At 38.1% G+C, this 18,584-nt stretch overlaps 1 protein-coding gene and 1 long non-coding RNA gene across 2 annotated transcripts in view; one reads left to right on the top strand and one right to left on the bottom strand.

The window, feature by feature from the left end:
- LOC127423599 (uncharacterized) overlaps positions 1 to 18,584 on the bottom strand; it is a 419,204-nt gene that overhangs the window by 240,990 nt on the left and 159,630 nt on the right. The window lies entirely within an intron of this gene.
- opn4b (opsin 4b) overlaps positions 5,191 to 18,584 on the top strand; it is a 73,705-nt gene continuing 60,311 nt past the window's right edge. Inside the window, exon 1 of the mRNA XM_051668036.1 lies at positions 5,191 to 5,472. Coding sequence (XP_051523996.1) covers positions 5,329 to 5,472 — 144 coding nt within the window. The 5' untranslated portion in view covers positions 5,191 to 5,328. The remainder of the gene's footprint in view (positions 5,473 to 18,584) is intronic.

Genomic DNA, 18,584 nt, shown 5'->3' with positions numbered 1-18,584 from the left:
AAAAAGTCACTATAGGGACGTATCGTTATAAGAGTCTTGAAAAGCCTTCAATGGACTTTGTATGATGAAGAAGCCATTCTAAAATCAAATTAAATGGACAACAGAAGCTACATAGGGTGAAAATTAAGATTAAAATAATAATTAAGCATAACAACAGTTGGTTGATAATGTGTAAGGTGTAAATGTAGGTTTTGCTTAGCCAAACATGATCTCTTGTCGAATATAATTTGTTTGGCAGTTTTCCATGCCCTAACAAATAGACAAGATAAATGCGTAAGGCTTTAAGACTGTTTAAGGTTGTAAAATTGTATTTATTTAATTTTACTAATTCAAATTGTCCTTAATAAGGAATTGTATCTATTTAATTTGTCTGTTTAAGTGTTTTTAATTTTGCGTTTAAATTTATTTCTGGTTCATTCACTTTTAAATCTGCTTTCAGGATCTTTTCTCTGAGTGTTCTTACTGGTCTGAACAAGTTGTTCAGACTCAAGAATGGCAGGTGGCAAACAAATGGCATCCATATAAAATTCATTTGTATAAACTTGCTTTTACTTTGTAATTTTTTGTTTTTTCCTTATGTGTGTTTTGATTTTATGTTTTGTGACGCACTTTGCGCTTGTTTTAATAAGTGTTTTTTGATTTTATATTTTGTGAAGCACTTTGTGCTAAATTGCTAAAAGGTGCTATATAAATAAAGATATTAAATATACAGTGGTGTCCAAATGTCTGAGAGCACATTGAAAACTGGGATTTTTTTCATTTAAAATGGGAAATAAATAGAATGCTTTACTGTTTTGAAAAACAAATAAAATGTATGACATCAATAACAATAAGAAATATTTAATATTTTAATTTATTTGCACTCTTTCTAGATTACTGATCAGATGTAGTCAATTTGTAACACTGACCATGTCAACTTCTTATACAAAAGGTCAGATTTGTTTTCTTGATTTCCCTGAAGCACACAAGATGCTCTTTGAAATAATTAAAAATCATGCTCAGATAACATGGATCATCAGGTCAGTGGCGGTTCTGGCTTACTTGGTGCCTTAGGCGAGATCTGACGTGGCCCCCCTTAATATCAACAACAACATGAGAAACAGATAAATAATGAAGTCCTTTTTATACTCTAAATCTCCGTTTTCACAGCTGAAAGTCACATTTGATGCCTGTTTAGTTTCACTTTCACATTTGAAAGTGGAAGTGGAGATTTAGAGTAAAAAGGGACTTAAATATTGATCTGTTTTTCACCCACATCTATCATGTTGCTTCTGAAGACATAGATTTAACCACTGCAGTCTTATAGATTACTTTTATGCTGCCTTTATTTGCTTTTTGGAGCTTGAAATTTCTTGCCAACATTCACTTGCATTTTATGGACCTAGAGAGCTGAAATATTCTTCTAAAAATATGAATTTGTATTCTGCAAAAGAAAGAAAGCTATGATGAAGTAAGACAATGAATATAGAAATGACAGGTACCTGTCATGCCACCCCAGAGAGCGTTGCCACTCTAGGCAGCTGCCTATATCGTATATATAGCCAGTCAAGTATTGTTGCTTTCAAGTATTACTCACAGAGTAAAAAAATTTCCTAAAGTGTGTGACCTCAATTGTGTTGTGCAGAGATTGCTGCTACATGCTGCTAAGGCACTTAGACACCTAGTAGCAGGCTATAGAAATCAATATTTTGGCCAGGGAGATCCTAGATTAACCCATCCAGTGTGTCTGTGTTTTGTCTTTTTAAAACAACTATCACTGAGTCAACATATATTTTAAAAATGTTGTTTTACCAGCAACACAAGATGAGAATTCTAGTAACTCTCCTTAGCGCAGACATGAGAGACAGGTATCAAATAGAATCATTAGCACAATAAGGCACAGTGGGTACAGAGACGACATCTTGGGCAGCCCCATTAATCTTTTATGATCAAATGAATGTCACAGGACTTCACATATGGCCTGACACCGGCCATGCCAATCTGCCTCCTTTTTAAAATGAATTTGCACACAGTTACAATACAATGCAAGAGATACAAGAGGTGAGGCATTAAATGTGGGATGAAAAAAAAATAAAAAATCTAATGCTGTGTCTTTTGCCTGTGCTTCAGACACTCGAGTGGTTCTCTGCATTGTGCAAAGCTCATACAGGGACTGAGGAAAAACCCAGCAAGAGTGTGATTGTGAAGATAAAGTGCAAGGCATGCATGCTCACTATCATTAATGCTTGCATTTGGTCAAAAGAGAGAAAGAAACAGACAGAGAGAAAGAGACAGTACCCTGCTGACTGCCATTAAAAACGGCAATGATAGGCAGCCCAGCTGCTCAATATTTTCACTCAAATATTTTTCTCAATTGTTTATTAATTTAATGATTATTTACTGCAGTTGGTTTTATCCAAAGCAACTTAAGGCTAATTTACACTCGCTGAGTGCTTTATTAGGAACACCTGTATACCTACTTTTTCATGCGAATCAGCCAATCGTGTGGCAGCAGTGCAATGCATAAAATCATGCAGATATGTATCAGGAGCTTCAGTTAATGTTCACATCAACCATCAGAATGGAGAAAAGTATGATCTCAGTGATTTGGACCGTGGCAGGATTGTTGATGCCAGATGGGCTTCAGTTAATGTTCACATCAACCATCAGAATGGGGAAAAATATGATCTCAGTGATTTGGACCGTGGGATGATTGTTGGTGCCAGACGGGCTGGTTTGAGTATTTCTGTAACTGATGATCTCCTGGGATTTTCACACACAACAGTCTCTAGAGTTTACTCAGATTGGTGCCAAAAACAGAAAACATCCAATGAGCATCAGTTCTGTGGACGGAAACAACTTGTTGATGAGAGAGGTCAACGGAGAATGGCCAGACTGGTTCGAGCTGACAGAAAGGCTACCGCAACTCAGATAACCACTCTGTGCAACTGTAGTGAGCAGAATAGCATCTCAGAATGCACAACATTTCAAACCTTGAGGCGGAAGTATACAGTGAGTGTATACTTACTGAGCAAACAGGCTTCTTTTTGTTTCCACCTAAAAATTATGATAAAATTAACTGACGATTTTGTTCAGCTAAGGTGTTCGATTGGTATTATTTCTATCATGGGTGTGGTTTGGACATGAGTCATGACTACTATCTTAATGTAAAAATGTATAACTTTGAAGCCCTTTCAAGACAGCTTGCCTACTGATGTGTCATCTGCCCAAGAACAGTTGCATTTACCTTTGCACAGAGTAATTCCAGGGGCGAAGAAGGCATGGATGGACATTTAGCATGTGTGAAACCAGCAAAACACGTATTGCCAAGTTGCCTCTTTAATGCTGCACGTTAATCTATGGGAGAGTGAAGTTAAAAAGAAACTCACTGCTTTTTTTTTTTTCATTGCCTCTTAATTCAAGCACTGGAATACAAAAACCCCTATTTTAATGGTTCAAGACTCTATTAAGACACACTCTAGAAGACATGCATTACACTTCTGCTAGGGCGATTAGGAAGTACAGTTTTTAGGATCAAATACTGCCTTATCAAACCAATATAGCCAGCAGGGAACCATTGACCTACTGTAACAACAGGGAGTGCAGATTGTAACAGTTGCGGAGGTCTGTATCAGACTGAGCACAGCTTCCCTTAACTAACCCCCTTGTCAACACTGGAGAGTTCAGAGGAAGAGCAGTGTTCCTCACAGTCAGCGAGTCTACATGTGATTGTTGACAATCTTATGACTTGGCTGTCTCCATCCTTGCTCTTTAGTGCCCTTGTGTCTCAAACAAGGCATTTCTCACAGAATATTCCTTTTGATGAAAAAACATAGACAACTTCCTAACTATCTTCGATTTGTGAATGATTCATTCTTCTGAGTCTGATTTTTTTCAGTGAATCGGTTGATCTAGTTCACAAAACAAGTCTGAATGATTCGTTCACAAGTCGGGCCACAAATCGAGGTCAACTCATTGTCGCAGTGATCCGGTCGCAAAAAGATTATCAAGGAAAAATTATTTACATTTCAGTCTGTTCCTGACACACAACTATCATATGACTTACAATTAAATATAATGCACAAGTCATAAAGACCACTGTTATAGTGCTTTTTTGTAATTTTGGAGCTTGAAAGCACCAGTCCTCATTGACTTTCATTATTCTGTATGGAAAACAGTGGCAAAAATGTTCTTCAAAAAAAAAAAAAAAAAAACTTTTGTGTTCACCAGATGAAAGTCATAAAGGTTCGGAATGGTATGAAGGTGACTAAATGCAATGGAATTGTTATCGTTTGTTAAACAATTCTTTCAACAGCAGTGCCTCCTCACTGTTTAACCCATTGAATGTTCCAGGTTTTTTTCCTCAGGAATCCTTTATACTATTTCAGGAATCAGAAGTCAAGGGTGAGTTACATCACTTGAAATCGTCACGATAATTGCTTTTTCTCTGTGTTCTGTCTTATGTAAAATAAACGCACATTGCATTCCTACCAGTGAAAGGAGTACCTATTACTTCTCAATGGCTTTCTGGAATAATTTTCAGATGCAGTGCATTCCACCTAGATTTATGCTCGGATTTGTCCACGCATTGAGCAATGTGTCTCATGATGCTGGAAAAGCAAGTACAATAACAGAACCAGGGTAAGAGGATAAGTCTTGAGGAAGCAGTGACAAGCACCTTATGCACTAAAAGCTTGTGTAACACTCAATTTCAGAGCAAATAATGCCATAAAACTCTATTCGTTTTTACTGGAATAACAAAGCTAGTCTTTGTCAGCAGTTCATGCTTCTCATGACCCACATTCATGTATTTATCCCTTATAAAAATCCAGTGTCCAAACCATAAAATAAATACCCAAATTACTTCCTAATATTACTCAGTAAATATGTCTAAACTGGAAGTGTAGTTTGAAGGAGAGAGTGCCACTGAAAGATGGGAAGGACTGAGCATGTGCAGTTTCTTTACATATATCGATATGAATGTCCTACTGGCATATAAGCACATGTGGAACAAACACATACAACTTACACTTAGTGTGATTATGATGGGCTTAGCACAAGGCTGTTGCGTTGCATGTGGGATGATTGAGTTTTCTGAACTGAGAGGCACCATCACCCACAGCATCCCTGCACGTGCATACTCCATTGGGCTCTCCAGCACATATACTGATATTGACAAACTCGTCACACTCATGTTGGGCACAGTTGACAAGTCAAGCTCTACGTTGCAGACAGAGGGAGAGATCCAACAGTTTCTCTGAATGAGGGAATAAAGAGCATTGTTCTTTTTCAGATTTAAACAAACTCTTTGAGCTTCCCTCTCTCTCTGCCCGCGCCGTGTTCACTGCGATGAACGTCTCGCACTCTGTCAGCTTGGGAATCCCCACTCAAGTCCCGAATGGTACAGCGGTGAGTGCGGAGACGCTCGCTCCATGGAATTACAGCCCTGTGAGCGCCTTCAAGCTGATGGATCTGCCAGCGCGAGCTACTACGGTAAGATGACGGAATTTATCATTGAACCGTTTGTGAAGTATTTGGATGCGCGCGGATTCTGAAGCTTCCATGAGCGTTGAAAGAATCATCGCTGTATTATTTTATAAAACTGTTGTCAGACTTAAAGGCGGGTTAGCCTATTATGTTTATTATAATAGCTCGTGCTATGCGAAGAGCGCGTGCGTAAATGGAGGCGCGTATATTTGGTGAAGCTCATCCGTTCCATTTCATTCAACGTTGCGGTTACTTTACCTGAATTCAGGTTCTGTCTCTCACCTATTAAAAGGTATTAGTCAAGCATTCGCACGCCCCATATGGTTTAGAGACTTTGTAGCTGTGCATGGCATTGTTAGGCTATCCATAGATGACGCACAAGTATTAATAATACTGAATGATTGCACGAGCTAAAAAATATGATTGACACTTAAGTAGTTATGCACAAAAGTAACCTAATCTTTTTAAAAAGCATAAACAAAATGGGAAAACCACATTTCTTAAAACCACATGTTGTGGAAAATGAGTAACCTACTTTTATGCTATCGCGGCGGAAGTAAATGAAATGCTTATTCTTATATGAAATAATTAGCCCATATGAAATAAAGGGTCTGGTAAGAAAGTCTATAGAGTAACATAGTATGACTAAAAATACCAGAATATCGGATATCTTTTAATAGGCTAGTTAATGCAGTGTTTTAATACATTACACCCATATTTATAGGTCCAGTTGTAGCCTATTTATTTATGTATTTGTTTATTTTAAATAAATGTAAAACAGTACAATTATTTTGTAGGTTATAACACTTTAGACAATCATGTTTTTTTTTTTTTTTTTTATTGTTAAGTTGTTAAGAATAATTTAAAGCCTCTCATTTTCTCTCACCCTCATGCTTTGGGTTGATAAATGGAGATGTACACGTATAAAGGCTGTAAATTAAAGGCTGTTCTGTTTGGTGTCTTTGTGACAGAACGCAGCTGGAATGCTGAACACTGGCTGATTCTTACAGCTGCTCACCCAGACATACTACGCTAGAGGTGTTACAAGTAGAGTAATTCCACAAATGAGCACAATTTTTAAGAGAGAGCTGACTGTGTTCATGAGTATGAGTACAAATGTCAGTTTTGAAAGCAAGAATTCATATGGGAATGTATGGCATATGAGATTAATTTATTGGAGAGTTAAGATATTCCTGGAAATCTCCTTTTTGGTGATTAAAATAAGCACTTAAGACCTATAGAAAAAAATATTTCAAAAGGGGGGATAATAAAATGTATAAATAAATAAACATGCATAATGTAGTGTGTGAGATAATAAATTGCATTGTATCATTTTATTTCAGCTGCATAACTGGCATGAAATGATATGGAAATAACATGATAATGATGTGAGGTCCTAAAGCAGAGCTTAGCCCCATTTTTGGGCATTAAAAATAATTTCTCAGTGCAGTAGCTAACAACCTTTTTGAATTTAACTGTTTAGTTTTAACTTCAAACATACAAAACATTATGTAACACTATCCAGAAAAAAATAACTGCTTTGCTGCCAGTCGGTGTTGGGTGTATCTGATTACAAATTAATTAGTTACTGTAATCTAATTACTTTTTAAGTTAAAAAAAGTAGTGTAATGAGTTACATTTTAAATTCTTGTAATCATATTACAGTTTTTGACTTTCAATTAAAGTAATTCATTTTAAGTACATTATGTACGCTAAAGTAATATGTATAATACATTTAAAATATGAATTCATAAGTATGTCTGTTAGCATTTCTATTACAGCTGAAGGGTGTGTGAAATTTTGAATGAGCAGAAAAACTAAAACTTTTGAAGGAAACTTAAAAGTAAAATAATTAGTAATATGTTTACTTTCTAGATTAAGTAGTCAGTAAAGTAATCTGATAACTTAATCAGTAATATGTAATGGATTGCTTATTTTGAGTAATTTATCCAACACTTCTGCCAGTATACTAGAACTATAATCATGCTTTAGCCCTCAGCCTAACAGCTCAGATGAAGTCTATTAAATAAAAGAGGTTTTGCACAGATTTAGAGTGATCCACAGAAATACCGGTTATTTTAGAAGTATATGAAGTTTATCCTTTGAATTGGTGTTATGGCATTATACAAACAGAGGGTGCCCTGTTCCTCTGACATGGAAAATCTATGAATGTCATAGCTATAACACCATGGTTATATTAATATGCTGATGTGAAGACAGAAGACAGAGTTCAACCACTATATACATTGCACTGACCTAATTTTTCATTCCATTTTTTGCACCCACAAACAATAATAATTTGTCTTTTGACCTTATTGTATCTAGCTAGTAATTTCCACCCAGTTATTAATATGCAGTATTGAGTGGTTTATATCAGTGTGTATATATAATTGATTTCCCATCTGAATATATGTGTTAATGTAAAAAAAATTGTGTTAATATGTTGAAGAAGGAGATTAAAAGGGAAAGTAAAAGGTAATGGTAGTAGTAAAGGGACTACTGATAATTTTTTAAACTGTTGCCTTCAGGCAGGCGCTACTGAGCACCAGAACTGTCAGGCACAGGAGCAGTTTTTTCCCTCTGACTATCCATCACATGAACAGTTAAAACTGCCCCATTGAGCAATAATTAATGTGCAATACACAGCTTAGTCTATTTATATTTATACAACATACCACACTTCTTCTGCCATTACATCCCCTTGCTTCTGTATATAACAGATTTGTATTTGTATATTGTACATACGTATATATATATATATATATATATATATATATATATATATATATATATATATATATACACACACACACACACTACCGGTCAAAAGTTTTGAAACACTTACTCATTCTTTATTATAATTTTTTTTTCACATTTTAGAATAATAGTAAAGTCATCAAAACTATGGAATAACATAAATGGAACTATGGGAATTGTTGTGACTCAACAAAATCCCAAATAAATCAAAACTGTGTTATATTTTAGCATCTTCAAAGTAGTCACCCTTCACCTAGAATTTGCAGACATGTACTCTTGACATTTTCTCAACCAACTTCTTGAGGTATCACCCTGGGATGATTTTTAAACAGTATTGAAGGAGTTCCCATCTATGTTGGGCACTTATTGGCTGCTTTTCTTTATTATTTGGTCCAAGTCATCAATTTCAAAAACTTTTTTTTTTTAATTAAATTTTTGTTTTATAATGAAATAAATTAATATGGTGGCACAATTATATTTTTGTCTACAGAACTAATTTCAAACATTTAATCATATGCCTTCAGATCAAAAGATTTTTAAGATCATGAGAAACATTTCAGTCAAGTGTTTCAAAACTTTTGACCAGTAGTGTATATATATATATATATATATATATATATATATATATATATATATATATATATATATATATATATATATATACTGCCATTCAAAATGTATGGGGTCACTTACTCATTCTTTATTATTATTTTTTCTTCACATTTTAGAATAATATTTAAGTCATCAAAACTATGGAATAACAGAAATGGAATAATGGGAATTATGTTGTGATGTTTTTTTTTTTTATATAAAATTTGAGTTTTGTAATGAAATAAATTAATATGTTGGCACAATTATATTTTTGTCTACAAACTAATTTCAAACATTTAATCATATGTCTTCAGATCAAAAGATTTTTAAGATCATGAGAAACATTTCAGTCAAGTGACCCCAAACTTTTGAATGGCAGTATATATATATATATATATATATATATATATATATATATATATATATATATATATTTATATTGTCCTATTGTGTATTTCCATATATATTTTATTTTATTTTCTCTTCACTTTTATTTTTATTCTTCATTTGTATTATTATCTCTGTCTTGTTGCTGTATTGTTTGTGTACTGGAAGCTTCTTTCACCAAGACAAATTCCTTGTATGTGTAAGCATACATGGCAATAAAGCTCATTCTGATTCTGATTCTGATCCTGATTCTGAATTTGTCATACATATTTGTTATCATCAGTGAGGCTCTCATTGTTTGCCCACATCCAATATTTGCCTGCCTGTATTGATCAGTCAGATTACATGATGAAACTGCATGACAATAAGCATACAGTGGCAAGAAACAGTATGTGAACCCTTTGGAATTACCTGCATTTATGTGTAAATTTGTCTTAAAATCTGGTTATAACTTCATCTAAGTTACAGTAATGAAGAAGCACAATCTGTTTTAACTCATAACACACAAATTATTGTATTGTTCTTGTACATATTGAATATATCATCCATACATTCACAGTGTAGGTTGGAAAAAGTATGTGAACCCCATATGCTAATGATGTCAACAAAACCTAATTAGAGTCAGGAGCTGGCAAACCTGGCATCCGTTAATAAAATGAGATTGGAGGTGTGGATTAGAGCTACTTTGACTTATAAAAAGCACACAAACATTTTGAGTTTGCTATTCACAAGAAGCATCTGCTGACATGGACCATGCCTCGCTAAAGAAAGATCTCAGAAGACCTATGATCAAGAATTGTTGCTTTGCATAAAGCTGGAAATGGTTACAAAGTTATCTCGAAGAGCTTAGATATTCATCTGTCCACAGTCAGACAAATTGTCTATAAATAGAGATGATTTAGTACTGTTGCTACTCTCCCTAGAAGTGGCTGTCCAGCAAAGATGACTCAGAGGGCACCCCTGCAGAATGCTCAGTGAGGTAAAAAAGAACCCCAGAGTGACAGCTAAAGACTTAAAGGAATCATTGGAACTGGTTAACATCTCTGTTCATGAGTCTTCTACAAGGAAACATTAAACAGGCATGGTGTTCATGGCAGGACACCTCAAATGAAGACACTGCTTTCTAACAAAAACATTGCTGCGTGCCTGAAGTTTGTCAAAAACCACCTTGATACTCCACAATGCTACTGGGAAAATGTTTTGTGGACTGATGAAACTAAGGTTGAATTGTTTGGGAAGATCATGCAGCACTACGCATGGGATAAAAAGGGCACTGCATACCAACATGAAATCATCATCCCAATGGTGAAGTACGGTGGAGGGAACATCATGATATGGGGCTGCTTTGCTGCTTCAGGGCCTGGACCACTTGCCATTATCAAGTTTATCAAGATAGCTTACAGGATAATAACTGAAGCTCAGCAGATGTTGGGTAATGCAGCAGGACAATGACCCTAAACTTCGAAGTAAATCCACTACAGAATGACTTCAAAAAAACATAAAATCCACCTTTTGGAGTGGCCCAGTCAGAGCCCAGACCTTAACCCCATAGAGATGCTGTGAAATGACCTCAAGAGAGCTGGTCACACCAGACATCCTAAGAATATGGCTGAGCTGAAGCAGTTCTGTAAGGAAGAATGGTCCAAATTTCCTTCTGAACGTTGTGCAGGTCTAATCCTAAAATACTGGAAACACTTAACTGCTGGTTAATCTTACTCTGCTATTTATGTGCTTGAACTAGGTCATGTTTTGTAGCAATAGCATGACGAGGTTTAAGACGGAATTTTAGATTAATTCATAAGGCAGACATGAACCTGAGCTGCTTTGGTGAACATCTTCTGGATTCCACTAATCTAGCTTCAAGAAGGTTATAGGATTTCAGCTAAGCTTTGTTTTCAGTAGAAAATTACAACATGATTTATTAGATGAACTAGAAGTTAACACTTTAATGTCCTTCCTTCCTTCTTCATTCCTTCCTTCCTTCCTTCCTTCCTTCCTGCCTTCCTTCATTCATTTTTACATTCTTACCTATTTTCAAAAAGAAGGCCTTAACTTTTTGCTCCCAGTGTTATTTAACACAGTGACTTCATGATCTTCATTTACAGAATTTGAAGTTTTGATTTCAAGAGGAGTCTAAGGATAAGTCTGCAAACAAATCCTTGGACTCTTCTCCTGTCTCTTCATTATTCAGTATGTATGTAAATTGATTTCTGGCTTGTTAAAGGTGAAGTAGAGAGCAAATAGGTTTCTGTGATACAATCAGACATTTACAGAATGGCCACAACATAGATATCAAGACATTTTCTACATCCATCCCACAAGTGTGGACTAAATAAAAACAACATTATGTAACAACATTTTAAAGTTCTATTCACTGCAACACAAATGGAGAGTTTAAAAAGTGAACTTGACACTAGCTTTCATAATCAAGGACAAGCATGTTTACAAGTGGAATAAAACTCAATTGAATTATGGTAGACGAAACTATGTTTTTTCCCATCCTGTGTCAAAGTAAAGTTCCTGTGATTATGTATGTGTTTCAGTGAGAATAAAGTGACAGACAACATGTGGAAATATTTAAGCTTTGCTGAATTTCCCGTGTCATTCAAGGCTCTCAGACAATAGCATTCTTCTTTTATTCTCTTTTACATTTGAATTGATAAGTTGCATTCTGGGTGGTATTTACAGTATGTGTCCTGATCCCACTGTGGTAAGCTACAGTGACAGGCCTTGAAGGACATGTAGCAAGAATCTGATCTGCTCGCCCCGAAGTCTTCTCAGCCTTATGAATAGAGAGAGAATCCCCTCAGACACTTTAAAGACTTTTGAGTTTACCCTGATTGTTTTCTGCTGATTGTATGTATGATATTAACATTAATCTCCACATGAATCTCATGTGAATGGCAAATGGTGGACATGCTTGCCTCTAAATTGAACTATTAAATGGCCTCAAAAAGGTCATTAGTCTAGACTAAATATTTAGCCAGGCATACACCTAATTTATCCATCAACTCACAATTAGACTGCTATAGTTAGGTCTGCCGGAACCAGAAACATCTATCATGATCTCATGAACTTTGCATACAATTGAATGGCATCTACGCTAATATTATTCTATTTGTTTCCCTGTCTCAACCCCCTGGGATTCATATCATGAGGTTACCAGAGCCGGCCAGATCCAGCTCCGTTCCTGCTTGGTGTGGGACTCCACTGCTACGTGTCGCTGAGTGATGACGACAAACTACAGCCGGTGCTAGCCAGACATCATTTCAGTCTTTAAGATGGACTTCAGAGGATGAACTGATGTCAACTCCAACTGTAAGACATGGGATACTTCATATGCCACTGCCTGAAACTTGGATTTAGGATGGAATCCACCAAACCTCACCGAAATTACCTGCTGGTGGAACTGCGACACACTTCATTGATCTCTGCCTGCATCACCATTGTCTATTTATGGACTACACTCTTGAAATAGAATACATAGCCTTCATCAGCCAACTAACAAAGGACAATGCATCTATGTGAACTTCTGCAGTTAATCCAGGATGGACTTCAAAGACATTAGTCATTAATCTTACATTTCATACAAAATCTCTAAAACACTAGACCTTAACACTTACTTAGTTTACACATTTTAAACCATGACTTGCACTGCACACAAATAACTAATACTGGCATTATACCTGTATTCATAATGTTAGCCAGAGGGGAACTGGCCCCCACAGTGTGCCTGGTTTCTCCCAAGGTTATTTTTCTCTATTAACCAACATCTTATGGAGTTTTGTGTTCCTTGCCACAGTCGCCTTCAGCTTGCTCACAGGGGTTCTAAATACAATTATTATTTAATTATTTACTTTTTATACACAATTTACAATCATATTTAATCAAACTACACAATGATCACTCTAAAACTTTATAGATATTACAGTTAAATCTTTTTGTTAATGCATGATTTTCTGTAAAGCTGCTTTGAAACGATATGTGTTGTGAAAAGCATTACACAAATAAAAATTACTTGACTAGACTTGACATTAGCTCTCACAGCAGGGATACATGTAACATGTGCCCTGGGTGACAGATGTGATGATTCCACTTACCAGACTCAAGCTATCTGAGTAGATTAAACCACAGCTCAAAAAAGCAGTGAGGCTCCCAACTGATTACAGAGACATGTCCAAACATTTACTACATCACTCAGCAATAATGTAACTCTTGACCATTTAGTAGCACTCTAGTAATTCCCAACCAGTGTACTTGGAAAGATTTAAATTAGGCAGATGCTATTAGCGATAGATGCTATTTACACCCTGGTGCAAATAGTGGCAGATACTATTTGCACCCCTAATTAAATACTACCATACAATACTGTGGCATCACTGCAGTATGTTAATTGTGTTTATTAATTGTCCCACAGACATCCTACACCAACCACTACCCCTAAACCTAACCCTAACCTTACCTTACAAAAATTAATCATGGTTTTATTACAGTAACAATAGTATCAACACGGTATTTATTTAAAATCATAGTCAGGGCCATAGCTAGTGGGGTGAAAGGTGGTAACTATTCTAGTGGCCCACAGGTCCAGGCGGGGTCAAACAACAAATTCTAAACTGTATTTTTTAATAGGAAAGGGGACCAGAGCAATATACAGTCAAGGGGCCCAGAGTATCTTGTTACGGCCCTGGTCATAGTAATCACAAAATAAAAAAAAAGTTAACTACATTAACACCATTTTACTATAGTAACACCATGGTTAATTGTATTGAAAGTGTATAGCTTCCGCCAAAAAACATGGTTACAACAGTATTACCTTTGTAAAACCATGGTTAATTTTACCCGGATCAAACCTTTCTCTAAACTCCCCGACATTCACTGTGACCAAATCACTGGCGGAAATTAACTTCATATTCCTTTTTATTAATTATTGTAAGTAGTTTTATCCTTTATCCCTCTCCCAGCTGATTGGGATGATTCAGCACCGGGCGTCCATCCTTACGGCCCAGCCATGCCCTCCTCCTTGTCACATACCCCCAATGCCTGATTCAGGCTGGGTAACCAACTGGCCTAACTTATTCCCCCCCTCCCTTCCTGGAGGGGAGGTGTTGCCCATTCGGCCATCCTTCTGCCGGCTGGTCTTCCCCGCCTCCTGGGAACATGAGTAGGACGAGGGGAGGGAGAGGGGAGAGGGAAAGAGAGCAGGTGAACCCGAGAGAGAGAGAGAGTGAGAGAGGAGAGAGAGAGAAAAGAAAAAGAGAAGCGAAAAAAACAACAACAAAAAAAACACCGCCTACCCAGACCTCAGTCAGCTAGACCACCTCCGTCAGCAACGCTGGGCGATGGCATTGGACTCGCTCAGCAGTCCCTCCTGGCAGTCGGCAGCAGCCTCCTCCCCCTCCTGGCGGATGGCAGGGCTCCTCTGCCTCCTGATGGACCACATCGGTAGCCTGCTGATGAACGGCTCCAGTACCACCAGTTCGTGTATCCTCAGTGTCACGTTCCTGATCCAGAAGTGAGGTCTCCAGGACAGCATGGTCCTCCTCCAGTCCCGGGTTTCGGCACCAGTGTAGCAGATAACGTCTCTTGCTCAAGAGAAAGTAGGAGGCAGGAACTGGATTAACATTCATGAAGACTTTAATTCAACACAACACAAAGACTTTCAGCTCAACATAAACACTGACGCACAAACACACTCAGCTTTGTGCATCTCTCTCTCTCTCTCTCTCTCTCTCTCTCTCTCTCTGTCTCAAACTGGCATCTCCGGCTCCTCTTTATTCCTCTCCTGGCTGATTGGGATGATTCAGCTCCTGGCGTCCATCCTTACGGCCTGGCCACGCCTTCCTGCTCGTCACACCCACTACACCATAGACCAACAGTGTCTGCCAACTTATTCAGCCGTCTAGGTTCCAGAAGTATTTTTCCCATTCATTTTTCCCATAGACTTTTCATAAAATCCTTCATAAAACAGTTGTAAGTCAAGAACCAAACCAACCAGCTCTGAGGTAAATCACAACATCACAAACTTTGTTTTGAGGCAAAAAAAAAAAAAAAAAAAATGAAAATCAGACAAAAAGACAAAGGAACAAGAGTGTGTACTTGGTGTGTCTGCTTTTCACCCATGTAGAGCCGAGGAGGATGGGGCCGGGCTGGAATGATGCACGCCTGGTCCCCAATCAGCCTGATGGGGCGCGCGAGGGATAAATGCGGCCGGGGATGACAGTTCGAGAGAGAGAGAGAATTACAGGCAGCTGCCCTCTGTGTGGTTATGTTTGTGTGTTCTTGGTTAAGTTGTTCATTAAATTATTATTTAAGTTGTCAAGCCGGTTCTCACCTCCTCCTATCCACTGAACCCCCTTACACTGGTGCCGAAACCTGGGAGGGAGGAGGGATGCCCGTCGCAGAGTCCTCGACACTGCCATCCACCCAGTGGAGCACCGCTGCCATCCGCCGGGGGACGGAGTAGCCTGACCACCCGGATGCGGGGAACGGCCGCTGTCCGCGAGGCGAGTGGGGACTGGGCTCCCCGACTTCCTGGAGCGATGGAGCTGCTGCCAGGGGCGGAGGAGTGCCCTGCCGTCCCCTAGAAACGCAGAGGGGTCAAGAGAAGACCGCCGCCTGCGAGGGGAGGAGGGAAATGACTCCCCAATTGCCTGGAGCAGTAGTGCCGCTGCCAGGGGCGGAGGAGTGTCCCCACGGGATGCCGGGAACGCGGAGGGGCATTCTGTCCACTGGGGGGGAGCAGCTGCCGTCCACCTGAGAGGGTGGAGGAGTGATCAAGGACCACGCGACGGCGCATCAGAGAACCGGTGAGTGAGTTTCTTTTTCTCTCTCTCCTCTCTCTCTCTCTCTCTCTGTCGCTCTGTGTTGGCCTTTCCCTTGCCTATTTTGTTGTTTTTTGTTGTTGTTTTTCCCCTCCTGTCTCCTCCCAGGTCGAGGAAGGCGGGGATGTCCCGCCGGCAGTCGGAAAGGCACGCCCCCCCCTCGGAGAGGAAGGGGGGATGTATGTCATGCTGGGGGCTCCCCGGCCTGAGGCAATGCCGGGAGGCGTGTAGAGCCGAGGAGGGCGGGGCCGGGCTGGAATGACGCACACCCGGTCCCCAATCAGCCTGATGGGGTGTGCGAGGGATAAATGCGGCCGGGGACGACAGTTTGAGAGAGAGAGAGAATTACAGGCAGCTGCCCTGTGTGTGGTTATGTTTGTGTGTTCTTGGTTAAGTTGTTCATTAAATTATTATTTAAGTTGTCAAGCCGGTTCTCGCCTCCTCCTTTCCACTGAACCCCCTTACAACCCAGTATAAAGTTTTTATAAGTGGCTTTAATAATATTAATAATAAAGGTTAATTTATATTTAATGGGCAAACAGGCCATTATACAGTTGTTTATTTAGTGATTTTTCTCCTGTTCACATCCCTGAAATTCTTGACCTTGAAGAACTCTGCTAGTTGGCTTATCTATTGATGTGCCATCCTCCCGACAGTTGATAACCTTCAGTAAAGTCACCTTTAACTAACTACTTTTAAAACGACGCCATGCTTGGTATTAACACAGACTTTGTTTGCCTAGGGTGTTTAAAAGTTTGGCTTATTCCATTGTATAAATTAAGCTTTATGTATCCAATATAATGGAAGTTTTCTGGCTTGGTGTCAGTGAAGATGTACTTGTTGAGTCTTATTAATGGGGCTGTGGGTTATCCAAGACAAAAGAAGGTTGGGAAACACTGCACATGACAAAAAGTCATTAAACAAGATGAAAGATCTGCTGAATAAGATCTCAGTTGATTTTTCTCCAAGTAAATGTGTCATGTCAGGTACACTTAGCTCTGAATACATATACACCACAGGCGGAATCCTGAGCCATTCATCTTAAAATTTGCAATAAAACTGTAAAAGATAATTAAATGATGATTCACTGTTAAGAACTACCAATGAAAAGCCCAATAAAACGGGTCAGTAGTATCAGTTAAGAATGCATAGATCCAGATGAACAGACATAAGACAGACTTAATTTTTCCATTGCAATATCGCCACCAACAGACATCAATCAAAAGGCAGATTGACAACTTTAGTTTGGTTTCGAGGTCACCTTCCCTCAAGAAAGTTTCAGCGGGAAATATCCTACTGCTCTTAGTGAAAAGGCTTATTAGACAGGTAGGGTAGATAATCTCCTCAAAAATACAGATTTTTTTTTTTTTTTTTTTTTTTTAAAGCAATGGATCAGCTGTCCTTTATCACAGTCTCTGCCTGAAAAGTTTGGGGCCATGGTCTCCACAGTGATGTTCTCCACTGATCAGAAAGCTGCCAGCTAACTCACTTGGAATTGATTATGTGTGCCCTACTCTTATCCTCATTGTTTAGCCGACAAATTATGATGATGAGAAAGGCAACACTGACAAACAAGTTAATTCAACACAAGAAGTCAGGCTTTTTAAAGACTTGTATAGTTTTTTAATGGCCAATAACAATGCCTAGAAATAAGGGTCCAGTCATGATTAAATGGCAATATAAACATAAAACAACTTAATCATGACAAATGAAACTTAAAAAAAATGCTTAAATCGAGAGAAAACACTTATTTTACATAATATTTACTCAAATTCACGCAAAGCATCTGTAACAAGGTTGTCAGTAGATTCTGGAATTGATCCAGGAAGGAACTAACACTTCTCTTGATCAGCTGAGCCTAAACATGCACTGGCAGATCTGAAATTCAAGTCAAGTAATTTTTATTTGTACAGCGCTTTAAACAACACACATTGTTTCAAAACAGCTTTACAGAAAATTATGTAATTACTGTAATTTCTTAATGGGATAGTTCACCAAAAAATGAAAATTCTCTCATCATATACTTACCATCATGCCATCCCAGATGTGTATGACTTTTTTCTGCTGAACACAAACAAAGATTTTTAGAAGAATATCTCAGCTCTGTTGGTCCATACAATGCAAGTAAATGGTGACCAAAATTTTGAAGGTCCAAAAAGCATATAAAGGGAGCATAAAAGTAATCCATAAGACTCCAGTGATTAAATACATATCTTCAGAAGTGATATAAGTGTGGGTGAGAAACAGATCAATATTTTAGTCCTTTTTCACTATATATTCACTATAAATCTTCTCCCTGTCCAGTAGGTGGTGATATGTATGAATGCGAATTACCAAAATGAAAAGAAGAAGAATGCGAAAGTGGGGTTACTCTGGGGTGCACGTGCATTTTCAGGACCTACAGTGCAGAAATATACTTCTACAAATCTTTGTTTGTGTTCTTCAGAAGGAAGAAAGTCATACACATCTGGAATGGCATGAGGGTGAGTAAATGATGAGATCATTTTCATTTTGGGGTGAACTATCCCTTTAAAATCCTCATTGAGCAGTTTAAATGAA

This window comes from Myxocyprinus asiaticus, chromosome 32 (genome assembly GCF_019703515.2).
Source record: "Myxocyprinus asiaticus isolate MX2 ecotype Aquarium Trade chromosome 32, UBuf_Myxa_2, whole genome shotgun sequence".
In the NCBI taxonomy this organism is placed as follows: domain Eukaryota; kingdom Metazoa; phylum Chordata; class Actinopteri; order Cypriniformes; family Catostomidae; genus Myxocyprinus; species Myxocyprinus asiaticus.
Note: the sequence above shows the minus strand (reverse complement) of the source record. Positions and strands in the feature narration are given on the sequence as shown.